This window comes from Podarcis gaigeae (assembly GCF_964106915.1).
Source record: "Podarcis gaigeae genome assembly, chromosome: 12".
NCBI classification, from domain to species: domain Eukaryota; kingdom Metazoa; phylum Chordata; class Lepidosauria; order Squamata; family Lacertidae; genus Podarcis; species Podarcis gaigeae.
Window position 1 is genome coordinate 12927492 of NC_139688.1, and position 21177 is coordinate 12948668.

General features: G+C 45.7%; 1 protein-coding gene across 2 annotated transcripts in view; it reads right to left on the reverse strand.

The window, feature by feature from the left end:
• CNPY1 (canopy FGF signaling regulator 1) overlaps positions 1-21177 on the reverse strand; it is a 54667-nt gene that overhangs the window by 15640 nt on the left and 17850 nt on the right. For both annotated transcript variants that reach the window (XM_083705152.1, XM_083705151.1), the window contains exon 3: positions 16562-16677. In XM_083705152.1, the coding sequence (XP_083561278.1) occupies positions 16562-16677 (116 nt within the window). The remainder of the gene's footprint in view (positions 1-16561; positions 16678-21177) is intronic.

Genomic DNA, 21177 nt, shown 5'->3' on the forward strand with positions numbered 1-21177 from the left:
GAAGTTCTGAAATGGATCAGTACATCACGCTGATTCAAAATGGTGTCCAATGGTGTCCAAACATAAATTAAAACCTGCTCCTTGATCTCAGGAACCATCGTGCAAAATTTGGTTACAATTCTTAAGAGGCGTCCAAATGAATAGTGAGCAGACAGGCAACTTTCCAAAATATAACATATTTGTATGATGATGCATACCTTGTTGTCTTTTGGTTTAGAACTGTGGCCTGAAAAATGTTAACCTAAGGCCCAACCCAAAGCATCTTTATTCAAAATAAAACTCCATGTTCAGTGGGGTTTTTTTCTTTTTCTTTTACTGATTACTTGGATGACGCTTGTTAATATGGCTGTGTGTGGTTTTTGTGTACTTTCTGAAGAAAAGGATGTGGGCAGCTGATAACAGAGCCTCATCCAAGCCTGCTTGGCCACTGCGTTCTGTGGGGCTTAGTCTCATGTGAATGTGAAGAGGACTGTAGCCATGCAATGCTCTGCCACCCATCGCTACTCTGGGTCTGCCAAATATCTGCTGTCCTGCCCTCTCTATGCCACCAGCCTCAGTGGTCATCACCAGTCGCCTCTGGCCTGCTGTTTATACCGTCTTGGTCCTGCAGGTTCCTTCTCCTTGGCTGTTCCGACTTTTCTCCAGGGAAAGCCATCCTCAGCATGCCTTCCTTCCCAGTGGCATAGCGTGGGTTGTCAGCACCCGGGGCAAGGCAAGTAATTTGCGCCCCCTAACCCGTGGATTTGCGCCCCCTAACCCTAACTCCCAGATGTTGCGCCCGGTGCGGCCGGCCCCCCCTGCACCCCCCACGCTACGCCACTGTTCCTTCCCAATACTGTAGCCACGTCTTCCCATTCTGTGGTGATTCTCCTAGATGCCAGCTTTGTATATACAGTGGTACCTCAGTTTCAGAACAGTCCTGTTTATGAATGATTCAGTTTACAAACTCTGCAAAACCGGAAGTAGTGTCCGGTTTGTGAACTCTACCTTGGTCTACGAACGGAATCTGAATGGTGGAAGGGCACCGGCGGCAGGAGGCATCATTAGGGAAAGTGCGCCTTAGTTTAAGAACAGTTTCGGTTTAAGAACGGACTTCCAGAATGGATTAAGTTCGTAAACTGAGGTACCACTGTAGTTTTGTAGGAGCACACTGCTGAGTTTTGTTCCTTCTGTCTCTGTGGATCATTTCCAGTCTTGCAAATACCACAAGAGCTGTTGCTCAGTAATAAAACGCATGCTGTTGATGCAAAAGGTACTGGATTCAATCCTGAAAACTCTGCAAGGAGAGCTAGTGTGAGACAGTGCTTTGAGTGCTGGACTTGGGAGACCTGGGTTATGATCCCCACTCAACCATGAAGCTCACTGGGTGACCTTGGGCCCAGTATTCTCCCTCAGCCTAACCTACCTCACAGGGTTGTTGTGAGGACAAAAGGGGGGAGGGAAGAACCATGGATGGCACGTGAGCTCCTTTGGTGGAAAGGTGAGATATGAAGGTAATAAAAGGCAACGCTGGGGGGGGGGGACTCCCAGCTGAAACCTTGGGAAGCTGCTGCCAGTCTGTGCAGACCACAGCAAGCACAATGGAATGTGAGTGGTCTGAATCGGTATAAGATACTTCCTCTCGTCTTCTGGAGGAGAGCTGAACAGCTTGCTTGGTGAAGTGAATCAAGCTCTCTCGGCCCAGTATATCTGAAGGAGCGTCTCCACCCCCATCGTTCCGCCCGGACACTGAGGTCCAGCGCCGAGGGCCTTCTGGCAGTTCCCTCACTGCGAGAAGCAAAGCTACAGGGAACCAGGCAGAGGGCCTTTTCGGTGGTGGCGCCCAACCTGTGGAGCGCCCTCCCATCAGATGTCAAAGAGATAAACAACTACCTGACATTTAGAAGACATCTGAAGGCAGTCCTGTTCAGGGAAGTTTTTAATGTGTGACATTTTAATGTATTTTTAATCTTTGTTGGAAGCTGCCCAGAGTGGCTGGGGAAGCCCAGCCAGATGGGCGGGGTACACATAATAAATTATTATTATTATTATTATTAGGCAGTGTGAATTTGTTCACAGGGAACTCACTGGATGCATCTGTAAACTTTTTTTTTTAAGCCTCCCTAGGTGACTAAAAATCCACTCAAGGGGTGCCTCTGGAAGTGCAAGCCGTCTTGGCAGGGCTGCAGCTCCGTAGTGAAGGGCACACTTTGCAGGCAGGATGTTCCAGGTTGACTCTGCAGTGTCTTCAGTTAGGGTTGGACAACAGTGGCCAAAACCTTGGAGAGCTAATGCCAGGCGGTACAGACTACCACGTCAAACAAGCCAGGAGGTGGATTTTCAGCATTTTCTTGCTGCGCCAGCTCCAAGCTATCCTAGCACAGGTGCCCAAACTGGGCTCATCTCCAAGAGTCTGCATGGCCAGCTCCCTTCTGCACCACTCTTCTGGAACACCCTTTACTGGCAGTAGTGTGTCTGTGTGTCTCTGTGTGGGGGCCAGAAGCTAGGATTAGGGTTAGGATTGCCTCCTTGACATTGTTGTTTTGAGTCAATAGCAGTCATGGGGGCAATCCAGATCAGGCCCAAGGGAAAGGAGAAGGGGATTTACTCCTTGATGGATTGGGACACCAGCTCCCACCCTGCAGCTATTTACTTTGCGGCTGGGGGGAAATGCAGTTGCTAATTGTGTGGCTATCATCACAACTGTTTTAGCACAGCTGCGCTCACCGAAGGAAGTCCACAGAACATCACACATGGCTCCAGAAATGGTGTTTGTTCTCTTGTCCCCTGTCCCGTCAAAGCTTCTTGTCAAGTCTTGCTAGTCGCCTACACGGGGAATGGGGAACAGCAATGTCACCACAATGAAAATGGTGCCTTCTGCTGTGCCAGGACTCGGACTCGGATGCAGCCACAGCAGAAACGCAAGGACTCTCCTGGTTTCTATGAGTCATTGTCCCAGGGTGGCGACCGATAGGAGCAGGCTGCCCATGCCAGTTTCAGAAAGTGGCGATAGGCAGCTAGAAGTGAAGTTTGCTTAAATCTTCTTGATCTCAACTGAAGAAAGTCATTTTTACGTCCCCTGCAGAAATCGTTGAAACTTAAAGGTGCTTCCCTTTGACTACTTAATACATTTACAGTGGTACCTCAGGTTACAGACGTTTCAGGTTACAGACTCCGCTAACCCAGAAATACTACCTCGGGTTAAGAACTTTGCTTCAGGATGAGAACAGAAATCGTGCTCCGGTGGTGTGGCGGCAGCAGGAGCCCCATTAGCTAAAGTGGTGCTTCAGTTTCTGGTTAAGAATGGACCTCCAGAATGAATTAAGTTCTTAACCCGAGGTACCACTGTAGTACATTTTCTTAACTTGTAGCTAATCTTATGTATTCAGTCACTGAACCCCCCCCCCCCAAAGTATTGTCCAACACAACCTCCTACCTCCCCCAATTAAATCATATGCAGCACTGTCTACTTCAGCTAAAAATCAGTTTAGTTAGCGGCTCCTTTCCTGTGTGTTGTACACTAGCTGATTAACATATTGCTTACATTCTCTAATGGACATTCTAAAATTGCCCAACATGTGAATAATAAGCAGACAATCAAAGGAAAAGCATAGCAATCAAAATACAAAACTATTCCCTGCCCCCAACCCACCCCTCTTCTGACTTTCCTCTCCTGGAAGTATAACGGTGAACTTCTCTGAGAGGCCTGGAGCAACCTTCAGATGCAGAAAAGTGCTTTTTGACATCTTGAGATCCTCGTCAGGGTGCTTCCATGCAGAGGCTTCGGGGGAGCAGCAGATGTGCCAAATCCCTGGGATTCTTCCGAGTGCCTAAAACTGACAGTCTCTGGTGTGGCTGTGCCACTCCTGCATCCCCACAAAGAACTGCTGCTAGACCAAACCTGCCCCCCAAGCAAGGAAGTTCGGGAGAGGCAGCACGTGATGTGTAAAACCAGCAAAAGGAAAATCACGCACACATCACATCTCATTATGTTTCAAGTAGCTTTAGTTTTAAACAATGGCACACAAGTTTTTTTTTAAGAAACCAAAAAGGTTTTCCTTTTCGTGGTCTTTGGAAGCTATGCGGAATACCTGTTGCCCCTGAATTTGTATTCCCTGAAGATGAGAAGGTCCCGTGTAGGCAGGGCAGGCTGTCCGTGCGGACAGACCGCGGGACCAGTGGCGTAGCGTGGGTTGTCAGCACCCGGGGCAAGGCAAGTAATTTGCACCCCCTAACCCATGGATTTGCGCCCCTTAACCCTAACTGCCAGATGTTGTGCCCGGTGCGGCCGGCCCCCCCTGCACCCCCCACACTACGCCACTGTGCGGGACAGAACAGGACAGCTCAAAGGGAAGTCGCTGTGCCTGTTCCCACAGACACTATAGCTCTACCCCCAATTTCTTCATTTTATAGTAGGAGGTTCTGGAGCATCCTCTCGGTTTGTATAGGGATTCATTTGGTTCTCCTAGAACAGGAAACGAAAATAACACTTGATGTAGAACACTTAAAGGGCCCTCCAGCTGTCTTTTTTATCTTGCATTCACAATGATACGCACTTGTGATGGAATCAAGGAAGTGATACGCAGTTCTGCTTTCAACACTGTTTGCATCGGCAAAGGTTTTGGGGCAGACACACTGCTTCGTTTCCATCCCCTCTGACACTTCTCCAATGAAAATAGGGATGTCCCATTCCAGAATTTACTATTTATACCCCACACATCTTACTGGCCTGCCCCAGCCACTCTGAGCAGCTTCCAACATATATAAAAACATAACAAAACACTAAACATTAAAAAAAACTTCCCTATACAGGATTGCCTTCAGATGGCTCCAGGGCTGGATAACTCCATACCCTCCAACATTTCTCGAATGAAAATAGGGACATCCTAAGGTAAAGTGGGACATTCTGGGATCAAATCCAAAACCAGGATGGCTTCTCTAAATCAGGAACGTCCCTGGAAAATAGGGACACTTGGAGGGTCTGTGTTTCCAGTCACTGCGTGTACCTTAATTTCCTGCTAAAATTCTGCAATGTCTTAAAGCATGGATGTTCCAGGTTTGTATTGGTGGGTGGCATGGGGTAGTCCTGTTTTTGTTGCAGTATAGTGCTTGTATAGGGTGGCGCTATGGTCTAAACCACAGAGCCTAGGGCTTGCTGATCGGAAGGTCGGCAGTACGAATCCCGCAACGGGGTTAGCTCCCGTTGCTCGGTCCCTGCTCCTGCCAACCTAGCAGTTCGAAAGCACGTCAAAGTGCAAGTAGATAAATAGGTACTGCTCCGGCGGGAAGGTAAATGGCGTTTCCGTGTGCTGGTCTGGTTCGCCGGAAGTGGCTTAGTCATGCTGGCCACATGACCCAGAAGCTGTCTGCGGACAAACACCGGCTCCCTGGGCCTATAGTGCGAGATGAGCACGCAACCCCAGAGTTGTCCGCAACTGGACCTAACGTTCAGAGGTACCTTTACCTTTATAGCGCAAGGTTGCCTATCCAGGTGGCAATAATGCAATACCACTGAGGAACCATCACAAAACTAATAAAGTGGAATGTGTGGACAGTCTTAGTAGAAGAAATCCACTATCAATGCACTTTTCCATCAATGACATCTTGTAGAATATTCCCTCAAGAAAACTATGTCCAGAGGGGCTCTCTCATGCTTTCCCATACTACATCCATTGTACCCATGTCTCCTATTTAGCAAAAGCAGAAACACAAACACAAAAAGCTTCCATGCAGAGGTAGCCTTAGGTCTTGCCTACAGAGCAATGGTGTCGCTTCAGAGGGTTGGTGGTGCCTGTTGGTTTGTTGAGCTGCCGCCAAGCCAAACGTAAACCTAGTGTTTGCACCATCCCCGTCCCCCACAAAAGAGGCTCCCCCCAGGCCTTGCTTGGTAGTGCTTGCCTGTCATTCTCAGAGACTGTCCTTTATAAAATTATTTTGTTTGACTCTCACAGGAAAAGATACAACTGTGCAAAAATGAATGCTGTATGTTTGTGAAACTGCAGGAAGAATCACTTTTGAGGGACTTCAAAGGAAGAAGAGCTGGTATTCAGGAAGGAATACTATTTGTGTCACACCAGGAAAGTCTTTTTGCTTTCCCAAGATTTGACAGACTACAGACAGGTAAGCACAGAGTTCTGGTGGAAGTGCTAGCTATTCCTAGAACCACAGTTCCTTCTCCCACTTTTCATATTTTTTGGTATCACATCCAATTTTAGCTGGGATATTTACTCATCCTGGAAGTGGTGCAAATTAAGGACTCCCCCAGCTCCCCCAGCACATGAACACCATTTCTGGTGGTAATTCCCAGGTGCTTTTTGCATCGCAAATGTTGCACATCGGCCAAGCTCTCTAATTCAGCACCTATATGTGGTGAACAAGGAGTGCACAGACTAAACCACATCAAGGGTACAAGAGATACCCAACAATTGTAACACAGTATCTCCCAGTGTGGATGTGCCATCCCTTTTGCAACCAGTTCTTCTTATGAGGGACGCGGGTGGCGCTGTGGGTTAAACCACAGAGCCTAGGACTTGCAGATCAGAAGGTCGGAGGTTCAAATCCCTGTGACGGGGTGAGCTCCCGTTGCTCGGTCCCTGCTCCTGCCAACCTAGCAGTTTGAAAGCACATCAAAGAGCAAGTAGATAAATAGGTACCACTCTGGCAGGAAGGTAAACGGCATTTCCGTGCACTGTTCTGGTTCGGCAGAAGCAGCTTAGTCATGCTGGCCACATGACCCGGAAGCTGTACGCCAGCTCCCTCGGCCAATAAAGCGAGATGAGCGCTACAACCCCAGAGTTGGCCACGACTGGACCTAATGGTCAGGGGTCCCCTCTACCCTTTTATTCTTCTTATGCCATGTTGGGGCAGCACTGACAGAAACAGACAGCTGAAATGTGTTATTTATCTAAAATGCTCAACCATTATTTTATAAATAAAACTCCATTCTAGCAGCTGACTAGTACTGGAAAACCAGCATTCTTCAGAATCCGTCTCTCTCTCTCTCTCTCTCTCTCTCTCTCTCTCTCACACACACACACACACACACACACACACACACACACACACAAACACACACACACACACACACACGTATGTATGTAGACTCCACCCAGACCTGACTGGCCTAATTCTGACAGGCTCAGCCTGGCCTTGCCCTATCCAATTCCACCTTCAGCCTGAAAGGAACACTATTTTGGAAATCCAACGTCTGCACTGTAACAATGTGTGAGTGGTCACAGGCACTGCCTTCTAAAACACAAGGAGAAAGAGGCCAGACCTAAAGTGACTTGCACCAAAGTAGAAATCTCTGCAGCTATGGAGTCCAAAACGTGCCGGGCCCTGCCAAGAAAACTCGCAGGCATTATGCAGAAGGAGCCAGCTGGCCACGTATGTGAAAACCAAGCCAGGAAACTTTGTATGGCTTGTGGGTATGAACACAGACAGCTGAAAGGAAGAGGGATGAAAGGTTTGCTGACATTCCACTCAACCTTAACCATCCTTTATTCACCAAAAATAATGGTTAACTGCAGGGGACTTGGCGCATGACCCCATTCATCCGTCCTTCTATACTAGCCGGGGGGTGGGTGGAGGGAGAGACAGATACAATAAAGTGCAGTGCAGTGGACTCTGTCATTTAATGCTATTCTGGATGGATGGAAAAGGGCTTCAGGTGGAAGAACAGAACAGGGTGGAAAAGAGAATACATATCCCATCCGTAGACATACATAAATACGAATCGGCAACAAAGGGGTTCTTCCACATTCTAAGCCAGGAGGGGACCTTGCAATGTATACCACTAACTGGAAGAGGGCAGATAATGTGCATACTTTAAGACTAATCTGTAACCTGCGTTCTTCACCAGAACCTCAGATTCCAAACACAGAGTAGACGCACATTTTTTGCTACAATATTCTCATTTGGAACGTCTCGCCATCAAATGTGAATGCCAAAAAACGCCAAGAAGAATAAGTATGACCTAGAAAAGTCTTCAGGCGTGGACTCCGAAACTATCACACTTGAGAAAACAGAACGAATCTGCGTCTTAAAAAAAATCCCAACAATAGTCCTTGGGAACTAATTCTCAGCTGCTTCAAGCAGGCAGTTAAAGTGACCCTTCTCTGCACACACCTTTGGCCGGCGCAGAGCACGGCAGAGGCATTTTCCACCACACCTAAAACATCATGTGTGTCAAGGACATTTGATTCCTACAGTCCTTCCCTTTTAAAAAAATGTATGTGTTTTCTTCTAGCAGCAGCTATTCAGGTAAACACATTGCTGTGAGGGGAAAATGGCAAAAAAGTCACTTTGCGTTTACAGTGGTACATTTCGCTCCTGGCCTCTTTTGTTGAAAGGACTTTTATTTTCAAAAGCAGGCCTGTGAACCTCTTTCTCTCTCTCTCTCTCCTCCCCCCTCACTTTTAGCTAAACCTGATTGAAACAATGACTCAACTTCCTTCCAAAATAAATTCTCTTTTGGGGGGAAAAACTTGTATTTTTCCACATCCCCCCCCCCCCTTTTGGGTAATTTAACCTTGTGGAGAAAGAAATACAGCAAACAAATTCTGCATGGACTTATCAGCTATCACTTAAGAGAGACAAAGGGGATTATCACCACAGCTGTCAGGAAAGGCAGATTTCTTGCACAACATTTACAGGTACCAAAGGTCATGTTCGTATCCTAGCCTTTGGGGACCAGGCACATATCTCCGAAGAATTAAGTCCTTTGCTGAAATAAACAGAGTCTAATGATTGATTTAAACATTGAAAACAACTTCATGAAGGAGACAATGAGAGGGAAGGACAGAGGGAGAGAACACTGGTAAATGGACAAACAAATCATTTTCTCTATTTATTTCTTTTTAAAAATATGCTTTAATTAAAGGATTCCTTAGGTAACAAAAGTACACATGGTGTCTCTGTTTTCAAATAATAGAGTCCTTTCACACAGGTCGGTTACATTCAGAGTGAGACATTACTGTTATAGGTAATATGGATGCGCTTGCACAAGAGAAATGGACTATGAACAGTGCTATTTTTCTAGACAAAGATGTGCTGGAGCTCACCATGAACCTCTCCCTTGTTCTCTTAGAATGGCAATGGCGCCCACCTGCGAGGGGCCAGAGCTGACCATCAGTGAGCTCTGGCTGGAAAAAAAAAGTCCTATTAGCAGACTTGGGAGAATTCTACCATTTGCTGAATTGCAAAATTATAAAAACAAACTAACGAAAACACCCAACATTTAAGGGGAAATGCTCTAAGGGTAGAAAACCCTCAAAACAGCCCAATGAAGACCAAGTACAGAACCCACCATCACAAACAGCATTACTTCTGTTCCCTATTCATGGTTGGGGTTGGGGTCTTGAATCCAGGGATCCCTAGTCATAGTCCAAAATTACAACTCCCGCATCATATTTTCCATGGGAGCGAGTTGTGTTCTTAAAAGTACAGTGGTATCTCTGGTTGCGAGCGGGATCCGTTCTGGAGGCCCGTTTGCAACATGAAAGGAACGTACCCCACAGCGGCGTGTCTGCGCATGCGCAGGTTGCGATCGACCGCTTCTGCACATGTGTGTGACGTGATTTTGCGTGTCTGTGCATGTGCGAGCGGCAAAACCCGGAAGTAACCCTTTCTGGTACTTCCGGGTCACCGTGGGACGCAACCTGAAAAAACGTAACATGAAGCAAACATAATATGAGGTATTACTGTATACGGTAACTCACAAAGGTAGATCCTAGCCTCAGAACATGAAGTTTCTGCTTATGTTCTGGAGTCTCTTGCATATGGCCACCTCTGGCTTGTTCACACAATACGCTGACCACAGGCGCATGATGTTTGCATGATGAGAACTGCAATGCACTGCAAGTGCAATGGACAATTGTCATGAACTGGAAGGACAACAGGGAGGAGAAAGAGGATCGTGGCGAGGGGTGTGGCTGGGACTGGGACACACCAGGGAAAACTGGAAATGGGGGTGGAGAGGTTGGTGTAGGAAGTACTCATGCGGTGACGGAGGATGACAAGAGGATGCCAACCACTCAATTCCACGCCACCCACCAGTCAGTGAGCATTCCCCTTGCCCACTGAGCATGCTCAGCCCCCCCCCCCGGCTGTTTTGGGTTCTTCCCACCCTTAGGGGTTTTGATGTAGAGTATTGAGTGCTCCTGTTCAGCTCACTTGCATGATATTCCATCCCCCCCTCCTTCCTTGAGGCCTGCTACTCAAAGAATTGATATTGGCATTAGTAATTTATGCTACAAGATAAAATGTTGGTTTGCCTCATCACTCCCCAAAATGCTGAAGTTTGAAGCGAGCCCTTTGGGAAACTCATGCAATAGAACGTGGGTGGTAGAATTTGAAGTGACAGGGGGATTTCATATTTCCCAGCAGATCCAAATGTTCATTATTCTTAATAAATACCTGGATTCAAATGTGTCTGAATTGCAGTTGCTTTTGTTTGAATACCTCCTGTGGGGATAAGGGTTTAATAAATTAGGAGAGTTAAGCAACTTCAAGTAACTTACTGGGAAGACAAAATATGCTGTTTGTTCAAATTTGAGTTGACTTAATCTACACTGGTTTTATTTGGTAGCTCATTACAGTCAGATGCTGTCATGTGTGTCTGTTATATGGGTTTGCTTGGGTTGTTTTGGGTTTTTTTTGCTTTAAATGTGCTTTTAGTTGTGATGAATCAGCAGCTAAAGATGTCTTATCCACTCATTTTATCACCGGAATGATTTAATCTGTTTTTATAATTGTATATTTAATTGTTATAATCCACCTTGGGGCTTTATGGTGAAGGACGGGGTGAGAAATATTCATTTGCATCTTGTAAAAACAATTTTTAAAAATAGAGTTAGATCCCTATATGTCTGCAACCACAATTTAAAAAAACAAAAAAACAAAACACTTTCTGGCTATTCTGGAGCACACCAAATAATTTTAAAAACTGGTACCACTGAACTGCCTTCAAGCATTGCAAGTGGGTTTTATCTGAACTTCAAAGTGAAGAATCACTTTCACCACTAGTGGGAAGCACTGGCCAACCCATTTGCGACTTGACCCTGAATGTCAAGCAGCGATGGCCTTTGCTACATCTCCTCTGCTAGGAGACTGAGGACTCGGGAGTGCAATGGGCCCAGATGCTGAAAGCTGACAGGCAGGGGTTTTGCTCAGTGGTCTTCAGCAGGTGGGGCCTGACCTCAGGTGGGCTGCATGACGGCAATGCCTTCACTTTATTTTCTGCTGCAATTTACAGTTTTTAAGAAAAAGGAAAAACAGAGCAAAAAAAAAAAGAGGAGAGAGGAACCATAATCAACATTGATTATTTCTAAAGAACCTCAAAAGAGTTACATTGCGAAGGGAAAAAGTTACCGAGAGAGACGTTAGGAGACCCTACAACTCCCAGCGCCTTTAACAAAGTATGGTTCCTGGGATTCTCTGGGGGAAGTCATGACACTTAAAAGTGGTATGTGTAGTGGAAAATGTGCAAGGACAAATTGAGGTGGTGTAGGTTTGGCCTTATACAGCCAGCCCTTTCTGTGAGTCCTTGCAGGAGCACTCCTGCCCTTGAGGGTGGCCCTGCTGGGCCTTGATTGCCCTGATGAGGAGCCCCAATTGCCACAGGTGGCCCACCTGGTTGAGGCAGGAACAGATAGTGAATGGCAATGTGGTCAGGAGGAAGAGGATGATGGCTGTGGCTTCCCACGGTTAGATCTGGTGTTGTATTTGGGTCAAGGTCTGGTGGGGGGAATTGTTCCTTTGAAATTGTTCCTTTGGGGTTATTTCTTGGTGGTAGAGGGTTTTGTATTACCGTGTAAGAAGGTTTAGGGAGGTTTCCTGTTTGAGGGGTTTTGTTTTTGTTACTGTTTAAGAAGGTTGTCCTACTCTGTTGAAATAAAAATATCTTTTCCCTTGACTCCTGAAGATCCTTTAAAGAATCTGCAGAGTTAATTGGCAAAACAGTATGAGATTGCTTTAAAAGATGCTACTTGAGTGATAGGTTGCATAGACTGGCCTTTGTCCTGCCATATCCAGGCTCATCCTGATTCTCTCTTGAGGGAAGAGAGGGACAAGGATAGATCAGCAAAAGGGTGCATGCTCTGAATGCAGGAAGTCCCAGATTCAGTTCCTGACTCAGAGAGCAGGTGATGGAAAAGAGAGATCTGCCAAAGAGCTACCATCAGTCAGAGGAGACATTTGTAGGTTAGATGGTATGATATATCTCCCTATCAGGAATGCTGAATCTGGAGGGGACAATCATAAATGTCACTTTGGCCGAGGTGACTAGATGGGCAGAAACTAGATTTGTCAAACTGCTGTCTTTCCCTTATATCTCACAGACGTAGGCATTGGGCAACATGAAATGTATTTCTGGAAGACGCTTCCTGTTTTAAAGAGATGTTGTTAGCTCTGTTGCGGATGCAGCTTCATTCTCAGCTTTCAGTTTCATCATTTCCTGCCTGCATGATGCAATCCCACCCAAACACTAGAAACAGAATACTATGCCCAGGGAAAGGTTTCACAACCTTGATGGCAGAAAGTGAGGAGGAATTAAAGAACCTTTTAATGAGGGTGAAAGAGGAGAGTGCAAAATATGGTCTGAAGCTCAACATCAAAAGAACAAAGATCATGGCCACTGGTCCCATCACCTCTTGGCAAATAGAAGGGGAAGACATGGAAGCAGTGACAGATTTTACTTTCTTGGGCTCCATGATCACTGCAGATAGTGACAGCAGTCACGAAATTAAAAGACGCCTGCTTCTTGGGAGAAAAGCAATGACAAACCTAGACAGCATCTTAAAAAGCAGAGACATCACCTTGCCAACAAAGGTCCGTATAGTTAAAGCTATGGTTTTCCCAGTAGTGATGTATGGAAGTGAGAGCTGGTCCATAAAGAAGGCTGATCACCGAAGAATTGATGCTTTTGAATTATGGTGCTGGAGGAGACTCTTGAGAGTCCCATGGACTGCAAGAAGATCAAACCTCTCCATTCTTAAGGAAATCAGCCCTGAGTGCTCACTGGAAGGACAGATCCTGAAGCTGAGGCTCCAATACTTTGGCCACCTCATGAGAAGAGAAGACTCCCTGGAAAAGACTCTGATGTTGGGAAAGATGGAGGGCACAAGGAGAAGGGGACGACAGAGGACGAGATGGTTGGACAGTGTTCTCAAAGCTACCAGCATGAGTTTGACCAAACTGCAGGAGGCAGTGGAAGACAGGAGTGCCTGGTGTGCTCTGGTCCATGGGGTGACGAAGAGTAGGACACGACTAAATGACTAAACGACAACAAAGGGTAGACCCAGCAACATTAGTGGTGATGACCAACGTAAGTCCATTAATTTCAATAGGCATGCTCTGAGTAGAATTTGGTTGCATGTAACCCAAACTCTCTCCATCATGTCAGCATTTAGCTATCAAGCTGAGTTCAAGGTGCTGGCCCTAATGTGCAAAGCCCAATACAGCTTGGGGGCAGGATACCCCAAAGAGTACTTTGCCCTATATATGCACAATCAATCACTGTGCCCTACAGGAGTAGGTCTCTTATCAGGAAGTCTGCCCCATACAATGTTGAAACTGGGTCTTTATTTTATCCGTATATATTTTATTCTTATAGCACACCCTGGGAGCTCACTGTGATGGGCAGGTACAAAATCTAATAAAACAAAACAAACATTTCTTTAAAGAGGGCTCTGTGGATTGACAGGTAGGTGGTGGGTCCTGGGCAGAAGAGAAAAAACACAGTTCCATGTGGCTCTTTTGCATGCTTAATATTGGATTGCAATCTCTTTTGGGGGACACATAATCTGCTAGACATGTCATACAAACTTATACCCATATTGGAAGTAAAACAACAAGACCTGCAATAAGTTACCTGACCTAGTGCGGAAAGGAGGGGCAGACAGCAAGGCAACTTATTCCTCCCCCACTGATTTATTCTACCTGTAGATTATTTTTCTCAGGTTTTACTTCCTCCCTCCTCCTCCAGCCAGTTAGTATCAGACCTTTCTTTGGTTAACCAACATGACTCCATGATGGCCACATGTGAGCTTGTATACATACACAGACCAAACTCCAACCACGCAGACACGGAGTCAGTTGCTACATGCTTAGCTTTTGTCAACCATCCCCTGCCACCCCAGTTCAGAAGATAATTTCTTAAATAGCTTCTGCCCCCTGGTACAACCTCTGGTGATTGGGGAAGGACCATAGGTCAGGGGTAGAGCAGAAGGACCATAGGTCAGGTGTAGACTCAGTCCTCAGCATAGCCAGGTAGGGCTGGGAGAGACTCCCTGTCTGAAACCCACCCACCTCTTCTGATAAAAAGAACCAGGCCAGGAATGTCACCAAGCATGTGCCATAGGCCTACAGAGTGCTTGCATCATTATAAGGGCCTGGCTGTTCAAATAATAATAATAATAATAATAATAATAATAATAATAATAATATACCCCACCCATCTGGCTGGGCTTCCCCAGCCACTCTGGGCGGCTTTCAAAAAAATATTAAAATACTGTAATACATCAAACATTAAAAGCTTCCCTAAACAGGGCTGCCTTCAGATGTCTTCTAAAAGTCTGGTAGTTGTTGTTCTCTTTGACATCTGGTGGGAGGTCATTCCACAGGGAGGGTGCCACTACCGAGAAGGCCGTCTGCCTGGTTCCCTGTAACTTGGCTTCTCGCAGTGAGGGAACCGCCAGAAGGCCCTTGGCGCTGGACCTCAGTGTCTGGGTAGAACGATGGGGGTGGAGACGCTCTTTCAGATATACTGGGCTGAGGCCATCTTTGTATTCCCATTGAACCAGCAGGGACATAAAGGAGGAGTCACGCTCCGATGACACTTGGCTGAGTGTCAGGCCTAATGAGCACAGCAGCTCATGCTTGGTAGGTCTTGCCCCATGAATCAGTTGCCAAGACTGAATGTCCCCACCTCTCCACAGCAGTCTAAGTCCCCTCCTCTCCAGGGTTTCCCCCAAGCAGTCGGAGACTGTGCCTGCCTAAAGCCAACCTCTCCTCCCCCTTTTTATGCCTCTTCTGGTTCTGGGAGACAAGCGGGGAGGGGAGCTTGTCACATCAGGAGGGGGAGACATCCATGACTCTTCACCAGCCTGACCCATCTCTGCCTCTTGGCCTCCCTCCTCCCCTTCTTCAACTTCTGCCTATGATTCTTGCCTTCTGTCTGCCACAGACACTCCCAGCTCACTAAGCCCTGTTACGCCTTCAGCTTCTGACAACCCCTCTTTGCAGTCTTTCCCCTCCTTTCTCTCTGACCACTCACTGTCGTCCTACCACCAATCCCCTGCCTCTGAGCCTTCTTCCCTTGGTGGTCCCCCAGCTGGTTCCTCCCACCATTCCTTTGTGTCCAACCAGTCCGTGACATCATGGGACACAAAGAGGAGTAAGACTTTATTGCCTTCATCTCCTGTCCCTCTGGCAACTGCTCTCAGCAGCTGAGTGAGGGACATCAAGGCAGGCCTTTGCCTCCTAAGGCAAAATTTGTAGATCTGGCACTGTATTTATTTATTTCATAAAATTTATATACCACTTGACTGTTAAAAAAAAAGCAAAACAAAACCTCAAGCAGTTTACCAAAAGAATGAAACAATATAACTATTTTAAACATTTGAATAATAATTAAAATCAGTGATAAGCGAAATCTGATATTTGGAATTCATTTCTATAAACACTGTAATAGGTTAAATAACAATCTTGCAATATTTATAAGTCCTGGTTTTTTTTTGTATTGTATATGGGTGTCATTTCTTCCCCCTTTTCCTTTTTCTCTGCCCCCCCCTTTTCATGTCTTATTTTACCCTGTGCACTTACAATTATATACACATTACTTTTTATCTTTCAATAAAGAATACACACACACACACACACACACACACACGTATGTAAACAGTCTCCATGTCTGGTTAGGCTTGTCTCAACAAAAATGTTATGATGTGCCATGCATAATTTTCTTTTGATTTCCTTTGATATTGTTGCTATTCTTACATCTTTCACAAACTGAAATGAACCAGCCATTTGCAACTCATTTTATAAACTGGTCATAGCCCTCTTGCCCACTGGGACAAATTCAGGGCCTTGCTTCCAGTTCTCAACCAACGTTCTTCAAGAGGTGCATGAACAGAAGACATTCATGGTGAGCAGAATAAATTGAACAAATTGCCCAGGGATAAGATCTTAAGACTCTCATGGCTGGGGAAAACTGCCCATGAGAGCTGACTTTGAGTAGAGACTTCTACTCCATCTCATCCCTCCTCCACACACTCTCTCAGCGCCTTGTATGGTTCTGATTGTCTATATTAAAAAAGAAAAAAGAAACAGTCTAGCAATGGAACAATACTACCCTCTCAACATTTAAAAGCCCACCTCCAAAAATAAAAGGTCCTGGAAAAAATACCTCAATTTCAAGCTCATAGATTACTTTGGCTCCCAGAGGAAAGAGAAGCAATTTACTGGCTGCTGGTCTTACCAAGGAAAAGGTTAGAAGATTAAGAGACCAACCGCTGTTTGGATAAGTGGTTGGTAATTGCACATGCTGGCAATTATTACGTACCTCCATGTCTCTCCCTCTTACCTTTTTCTTTCCTCTCGTGCCATCAGGGTTGAGCCGAAATGTCCCCGAATTCACAGTCCTCTTTGGACCTATTTTCTTGATGTCGTAGGCCAGCTCATCAGCAAGGGCCTTGCATGCTGGCGTGGGAAACAGAAACACACATACAAAAAGGACACATCACTACCACTGTGGAAACCACCATAGTAAAAATACAGCATGGACATTTTTGCAGAGGAACAAGGTCTATCCAAACAGAAGTTTCCTGTTCTTGCTCATCTATCCTGGACAGTTCCTTTTCCTCCTTATCCTTTAAGCACTCCCTTCCTTTTGGGACCTGACCTTCTAGCTAGCCTTGTCTGTGTACTGTCTCATTCCCCTCTGATGTTTGTGGACTGCCCTGGACCTTGAGTCCAGCTGTATCTGGACTATGTACAGTAGTACCTCGGGTTAAGTACTTAATTCGTTCCGGAGGTCCGTTCTTAACCTGAAACTGTTCTTAACCTGAAGCACCACTTTAGCTAATGGGGCCTCCTGCTGCTGCCGCGCCACCGGAGCAGGACCGCATGATTTCTGTTCTCATCCTGAAGCAAAGTTCTTAACCTGAAGCACTATTTCTGGGTTAGCGGAGTCTGTAACCTGAAGCGTATGTAACCTGAGGTACCACTGTACTCACCTCTGGCCCTTCTAACTGGATGGTGGCTTACAATCCTGACCCTGAACTGCTCTAACAGTGACCACCTATTTGTGTCCGACCTGTTGCATGTCTGGCACCATGAAAGGAGGGAGGTTGTCAAGTAAACAGCCCTATAATACAAGTGTGATTGGCTGCATTTGCCTTGATAGACCACAAGCTATGTAGGCACCCACTATTGTAATCAGACCATCTGAAAATTATCACATTGTGCCAGCATTGCTCAAATGTTAGGAATAGAAACCTCTCCGCTAGAATTGAACTTATTTGCCTTCTCAATGAGAGATTTACAGGCATGTCCAAAGTCCAAAGCACATATTCTACTCATGTAGAAACACCATGTAGAAACTCATGTAGAAACACCATGTAGAAACTCATGTAGAAACACCACAAATAACCCAGAGATGCATTTTAAATAAAAGGACACATTCTACTCATGTAAAAACATGCTGATTCCCGGACCATCCATGGGCCGGATTTAGAAGACACTTGGGCTGGATCTGGCCCCCGGGCCTTAGTTTGCATACCCATGCTGTATAGGGAGGTTTTTAAAAGAATGTTTCATGTTTTTATATATGCTGAAAGCGGCCCAGAGTGGTTGGGGCAACACAGTCAGATGGGTGGGGTATAAATAATAAAATTCTTATGGAATACGACATCCCACTTTTCATCGGAGAAATGTTGGAGGGTATGCTATGTCCTTATGTTTGATACGTTCCTAGAATATCTCCCTAGTTTTGAATGAGCTGAATTAGCTACTATGTAGTTTCCAGGCACAATTGAAGGCTTTTTTTATTTTACTTTGCGAAGCTCTTAACATGATCTGCCTCAAAGTTCCTCAGTCAGAGGCACCATCCCAGCAATGACCAGGTGTTGGGGATAAACAATAGTGAACGACCATCTTTCTCTCCCACTTGCCAGCAATATTAAAAATTCACTTTTTAGACACAGAACATATATCCAGAGTTTTCTGAAAAAAATATGGGGGTAAGAAATATATCCCTCTATATATATGTGTGTGTGTGTGTGTGTGTGTGTGTGTTTAAAGACATAAAAAGGAGGAATGAAATTCTCACAAAACAAGATACCTCTGCCAGCTGTGGCTGTAGGAGAAATACAATATCGTGGGGGTTGCCAGCAAGCTGCGGACTCACAGGTGTTAAGGATGTTAAAGGACTATGGACTCTCTTCGTCATTTGTCATCCCCGTTTAAACAAAAGCCTAATGCAGAAGTTAGAATTAAGAAGCTAAAGAAGCACCGCCAGGCATGCAAACCGGGCTTTATGGCCAATTCTGCCCATGAAATAGCACACCAAGGCACCGAATCCAGTGTTTGGATCAGCCAAAACATTTATTTTTACAGCTCCCAGGGCTATGCTGGAAAAGATTCAGCTGCACCCAGAGGAAGGGTGGATAATTCCATTGTGGAATGGTGCATTCAATAATTCCTTTAAATGCATGGTCTTTAACATCCCCTCCCCCGCAACAAATAATCCTTCGAAATTGGGGTCTCTCCCACTCCAAGCCTCAGTACAGAGGTGCTGCATCTTTTCCCAGGCTATTCCATCATGTATTTGCATATCATAAAAAAAATTGCCCGTAGAATGCATGGGGGGGGGGGGAGGAAATATTAAGAGAGTTGGTTTACATGGAAAGTGCATTCCAAACTACCGTACAGTACATGCAGACACACACAGAGAGAATAACACTTTGAGATTATAAAATATTAATATATAGCTGGGCCTGGGTGTCTCCATAGTACCTTCTCCTGAGAATAATTCTTGGAAAGAAGCTATGAGCATGAGAATAGTCTCATGCGCAGCATCTGAAAAGTCTACGGCACAGATGACGACAGCCATTTCATTCAAGGGCTTGATGGTGCAAATTGAGAGAAGCCAACATTTTTACCGCTGCTCGGGCCTGTGATGGCAGCACCTGGGGACTTTGTGTGCCGAATGCAGAGGCAGATAAAAAGTCCCACTCACAATTTATTCGTGTTTGTTTGCTTTTAAAAATGTTATTTACAATTTATTTGCTCCGCCTGCTTCTTCTGGTTTCAGGGCCAAAGAAGACAGGACAGGGGCCAGCTGGGATTCTGTTTTCCATGGCTTGTGAAATTTCTTTCTAAAGGCAAAGCAGTTGGGGGAAGCAAGTAACTTCAGGGAAGTAGCACAGCAGAAGTGGTTTTTAATCCACTAGCACCCAAAGGTGCTGTTTGTCCCATGGAGGTGATGGTCAATCAGGGATGGTTGGATCTATCGATTTCTGGTTTTTCTCATTTTTCCAGCCTTCAGTTTTTTTCTCCACATTTCCACATCACATCACATCACTTTTTTATTTTATTTTTAAAAACACCTCCTGAAAAGCAACATTTCAAAAATAATTGTAATAGGTAATATTATGCGGTAGAAAAGGTTTGAGTAAAAATGTGGTGGTGGTGAGGGTGGGAGTCAACTTATGAAACAATGTATTTGATTTGAAGGTTATTGTGAGAATGTTTGGAAAAAGTAATAAAAACTTACATATATGCAAAAGAAAGAAAGAAAACCAGCATTTCTGTGCAAATTTCTCCCAGTATACACATTTTTAATGCAACTGTGCCTCCTATAAACATTTTCTCAAAGCAATTTCACGCAACATAACACATTTCTGTGCGCAATTTTCAGTAATATATGAATTCATATGTGGATGTTACCCAAGCGTACGCATTCTTGTACAAGTTTCTTGGTTGCGAAACTGCATTGCAAGATTAGGAAAAGCATGAATTTCTCCTGGCTGCTTCCTCCTTGTTCTACTCAGCTCAGAACTTTCAGACCTGATCTCCCCACCACATTCCAGTAGAATGGAATGGCCGAAATCCCAGCTTGTACCACTTTAGACCAGGCTGTACCGCTTCATGTCTTTGAATGGCTCTCCAAATGAAAAAGAAACTCCTGCAGGTTGCAAACTACCGTAGCCTTTTGCAGAGGAAGGTTTGGTGTAGCCTCTTGCATGATGTGCTAGTGGTCGCTTGAAACTTGGAGCCGGGCCCGGTGTGTGTCAAAGATCAAGCTTGCAGTGGGACCTGACCCTTGGGAAAGCCAGCCTGCACACCACCCCCACCTCTGGCCAGAGGAGGGAACTACATGCTGACCAACTGGACCAGCACATTAGCCTTTCCCCCCCACAACAGTAGTTGTGAGTCCAGTGACGCAAGTGGAACAGGTTAGTGGTAGAGCATCTGCTTTGCATGCAAATGTTTCCGGGTTCAATCCCTGGCATCTCCAGGCTGGGAAAGATCCTGGAGAGTCACAGCCAGTCAATGTAGACCAGGGATGGAGTACCTATGGCCCTTCAAATGCTGCTGGACTCCAGGTCCCATCACTCTGGGAGGATGGGAATTGTAGACTGAAATTGAATTGAAATACTTTATTGTCACTTGTACAACTTGTATACAGTGAGATTACACGAGCACCCCCCCCCAGCTCTCTTAGTCTTAATTCCCCTCATTTACTGACGCACACCCACCAAACCCAAAAGTCAGTTGCCCTGTTGTTATCTTTTCATTCAGCAGCCCAACAGCCCACGGACAGAGGCTGTTCTTTACCCTGTTGGTGCGACTAATCAGGCTTCTATATCTTCTGCCCAAGGGCAGGAGATCAAGAAAGTGCTGGCCAGGGTATGAATCACCCCTGAGAATTTTCCTCACTCTCCTGAGGCAACGTTCTTCCGCGATGTCATCTAGCGGATTCATGGGACAGCCCATAATATCTTGTGCTATATTCACCACCCTCTGTAGGCACTTCCTAGCAGTTGATGTCAAACCAACGTACCACACTGTGATGCAGTATGAAAGGGCACAGGCCCCCTGTCCCCCCTGATATAGACAACAGGACCTTGGTGGACCAATGGTCTAACTCAGTACAAGTTACACCTCACACAGCTTCCTACATGACACTTCATGAGC